This window comes from Cynara cardunculus, assembly GCF_001531365.2.
Source record: "Cynara cardunculus var. scolymus isolate 2C chromosome LG 11, CcrdV1, whole genome shotgun sequence".
NCBI lineage: Eukaryota > Viridiplantae > Streptophyta > Magnoliopsida > Asterales > Asteraceae > Cynara > Cynara cardunculus.
In genome coordinates, this window is record NC_037538.1 from 778,397 (window position 1) to 782,415 (window position 4,019).

General features: G+C 33.3%; 1 protein-coding gene across 2 annotated transcripts in view; it reads right to left on the reverse strand.

Moving 5' to 3' along the window:
* LOC112521196 (glycine-rich RNA-binding protein 4, mitochondrial-like) overlaps positions 1-3,501 on the reverse strand; it is a 7,814-nt gene extending 4,313 nt beyond the window's left edge. Inside the window, exons 1-5 of one of the 2 annotated variants that reach the window (XM_025129908.1) lie at positions 3,443-3,501; positions 2,284-2,441; positions 2,135-2,203; positions 1,367-1,473; positions 1,198-1,267 (exon numbers count right to left, since the gene is read on the reverse strand). In XM_025129908.1, coding sequence (XP_024985676.1) covers positions 1,198-1,267; positions 1,367-1,473; positions 2,135-2,203; positions 2,284-2,416 — 379 coding nt within the window. In that variant the 5' untranslated portion in view covers positions 2,417-2,441; positions 3,443-3,501. Of the gene's footprint in view, positions 1-1,040; positions 1,268-1,366; positions 1,474-2,134; positions 2,204-2,283; positions 2,442-3,442 lie in introns of those variants that run through there. The other variant, XM_025129909.1, reaches the window with a different exon arrangement.
* Positions 3,502-4,019: the final 518 nt, after the last annotated feature.

Here is a 4,019-nt window from a genome sequence, read left to right on the forward strand (position 1 = left end):
GATCAACTTGACCCGAGTGATGGATGTTCTATATAAAAATAAAGACAGTTTCACGCATGTGGGAGAAGAAGTGATTGGTCATATCAAATCTTTGCGCGTTCATGATATAAGTTTATGAGTTTCGGTTCTTCATTCATGATGCACGCAAAAGTCACTCATCACCCATCTTGAAAATGGATGATCATTATAGTTTTAAGAACGGATATGATCTCAATTCTTTAATGTTCAACTGTCTGTTAGCTATCAATCAAAGAGTTGTGTAACATTACGGTTATGTATTGAATCTGAATTTGTCATATCTATACTATATTATAAAGCATTTGACAAAAACTTTTAAAAACAATTTTTTATGCATGAAGTACTGTATATTGATGCATATTACTTAAAATTCAAGATTACAAGTACAATATGCATAAGTACAACTTATTAAAACTTCATGTTTGAATTCGTATAWCTAACTGCGGATAAACATAATTAAATAAAGAATAAACATCTCATTTTAAAATATAAAAAATCTAAAATATAATTAGGACAATTATCGAGTTCTAACAAAATAATTAATTATTATCTTTATAAGAAAATTATATTATTAAATCAAATATAAATTACTTCATTATTGAACCTAAATTAAATTATAATAAAAAATAAATTTAAAAGTTACACAAAAAATAAGAATTTTAAATAGTTAATTTGATACTAATATCGATATATTTTGTCAAATTTTTATGATATATGCAAATTTATATTTTATTCAAAAATAAAAACTTCATAATTTTCAAAATCACATAAAACCATACTATAACATCGACTGAGATAAAGAATAAAATGAAATATTAAAATCAAGATGTATCTCAGTGCATTACGCAAGTACCTTTCTGGTATATTTCTAAATTTGATCCACAAAACCAACCACGGTTTAAATTTTACCACAATACCAACCACGATTTAAAGTACGCTAAAAAGGAGGAAAATGTAGTCCAAAATTGCTAGTTTGGTCAATTTATCTGAGAAACCTAGCAATAACTAAAGAACTCGTATACGAAACACTTCACGATAGAGGTTAAACGGTTCATTAAATCCATTGGAAAAAGGAACAATATCAATAATCTTGCGTTCGTAGTACAAGAACCAACTTTGTTATTGCCTATGTGTAATGCACCTAATACTGATCGTTTCCAGCACGGTTATAACCACCACCACCAAAACCGCCAGTACGAGGAGCACGCTCGGTGGCAAGACTAACACGAATGCTTCGACCGTCCAATTCCTAAACAAACAAGAAAGCAACGAGGTTAAAAGTTAAAACTTGTAATCCAAGATTTTCACTTGGGTCCACTGAATAGTGCAGGAATGTTCATTTTCTAACCTGTCCATCCATGGATGTCATTGCTTCTTTGGCTGAATCATCGCTGGTGTAGCTAATGAAACCAAATCCCCTCGACCTCCCCGACTCTCTGTCGGTAATAACTCTTGCTGGATCAAAAGAATTGTTTATATAAGATATAGTTGATGATCAAGAAACAAGATTATGATCATTCTACTCTTAGTTACCATTTAATAAACAAACTTACAAGTCCCCCACTCGGGGTGCAAGCATTTTTTTAACATTCATGTGACCCAAAAAGAAAATTTAATATTTTGATCAGTCTCGCTAAAGCTCCCAATTTTGTAGAGACATACCCTGCCGAATAACCATATACATCAGTACTTCCGGTCTTCGAAAGTTTAGAAGCCGTAAAGTGACACCCAATAAGATTAAACATGAATAAATCATAGGCAAATTAATTAAAGTAGCCATTTACGGTTGTGGTTTCATCTCTTAACCATTTATCTCCTAAAATCACCAAATGTCACTAGCTCTGCAAGTTGCAGAGGGGTCAAAGTGTAAAAAAGGAAGTTTCTGAACCAAATCCACAAGTGTAGGGACCAAATCTGTAAAATTGATATAGGTCCGCAAATGGCACTTCCGCCACTTGCGGAGGTGTTTATCAATGTCAAAATTCCATTTCCTGGTTCTTTCGTGCTTTCTAAACAACAGGCATGACTAGATGTTAAAAATGTGGGAAATCTTAAATCATACATGCCTTCGGATTTGAATTCTAAAATATTGGCATCAGTTATAAATTGTTCTCACCTTCAACGACATCCCCAAATCCAGAAAATGCTTCCTTCAATGAGTGTTCATCAGTCTGATAAGAAAGACCTGCAACATCCACAAGTAAAGTTATTTCACAATTACATCAACTGAAGTAAGTGAGGGACCATCAAATGCGTACAACATACCACCAATAAAAAGCTTAGATGACATGCAGCGAATCGCATTGAACATCGACGGTCCTGTTACTAGCCCATTTGACACAATGTTGTGAGAAATACTTTGCCTCATGAGACTTCCAATTCTGTTGTAGAAAGCCATTCCACTTGTTCAAGTTCAAAAAAACCTGCATACGGATATTTGCTCATTTACTAAAATGGTTCAAAACATAAAGAAGTATAAATTTGACACAAACCATCAACCATCATACTCAAAACATAAAGAACCACACACTATTACACTAAGAAGATATCTTCTATTCATTAGCTTCTATCTGATTTGAAAATGGCAGGCTTCGGGGTTCTATATCATTTAGTTGTTTTTTTTATTAACCTGGATATCCAACCCGCTATGAGAGCCGACTAATCGGCGACCACTTGTTTTGCAGATAGCCCGGACGGAGTCACCGCATTTGAACCTCCTAGGCCACGAGGGAATTGTTCGTTTACATGGTTATACCACGGTAGTGTTTCTATGATATGTAATTTGTAATTTCTCCATTTGGTGTATTAAACCTAATTTTTCTTCAGATTCAGTTCGTCAATTTGCAGAGCATATTTGAAGAATTTTGTGTATTAAACCTAACTTATATACGTTTCCCAGCTATGTGTTTCCATTTCTACATAATGCAAAATCACCATGACAGAGACCGATTTCTTTATTCCTCTACCCTTATCCAGCTTCATAGAACAATAAGCATGCACATTGGACAAATTGATCTTTGGAAGAACACACACAAAATCACGTGATCGACAACGATAGCACCAAACAAGATCAACGCTCAACAAAAAAACAAACATGTATCCCCCATATATGCTCTGCAAATTGACGAAATGAATCCCAAGAAAAATTAGGTTTGATCCACAAAATCCTCTAGAGAAGTTATATAATACCTATCATCGAAACAAAGACTACTCTGTTACAATTTACAACCATGTAAAATAACAATAACAAATAGATGATATTGAACACAAAAACCTGCCATTTTCAATCAGAGAGACACTAACGGATAGAAGATATCCTCTTATGAAACATGAAACATCATATGCACAGGATCTCGACGTAATTTGCTAGCATCAACGAAGAACATATAAGATAAAATCTAGAAGAAAGAGGAATTTGTTATACCTTGGATGTATTAGGGTTTTGGAGAGAAAGCGGCTAGGGTTTATGACAGTGATGAGTGAAAATCGTGTGGGAAGCACCTGCCATTTATATACGAAAATAAAAGCACATAACTTCAATTTAAAAATCAAACACTAAAGTGACACTTTTTTTTTTAACGAGCGGTGAAATATCAGGTTTTATTTTATTTTTAATTAATAAAAGATATACTAAAGTCTAAAATCTGAATTAATAAGATTGTTTGTTTTTGTAAACTGTCAAATGTTTGAAATCTGAATCAATATTTTGGCTTTGTAAAATCAGGTGCAAATATTTTGCAAAATTCTCTTGATTTTCATAAAATTTTTATTGCCGAAATTTATCTCAACAATTGCTTAACGGATGGAACAAGGTAAGAACCTTGTGGATACCTTGTAGACTTCCAATGCTATCGGGAATGTTGTCGATGAGTTTGTTTGTGAATCGATATTTTGATAGAGGATAGATCGCTGATATAAGTTTTTGTTTCATTAATTTTCTAAGTTAACCTATACGTACATAAATTATATATAGAGAGAGGGGGGCGTGCATTTCACATGGA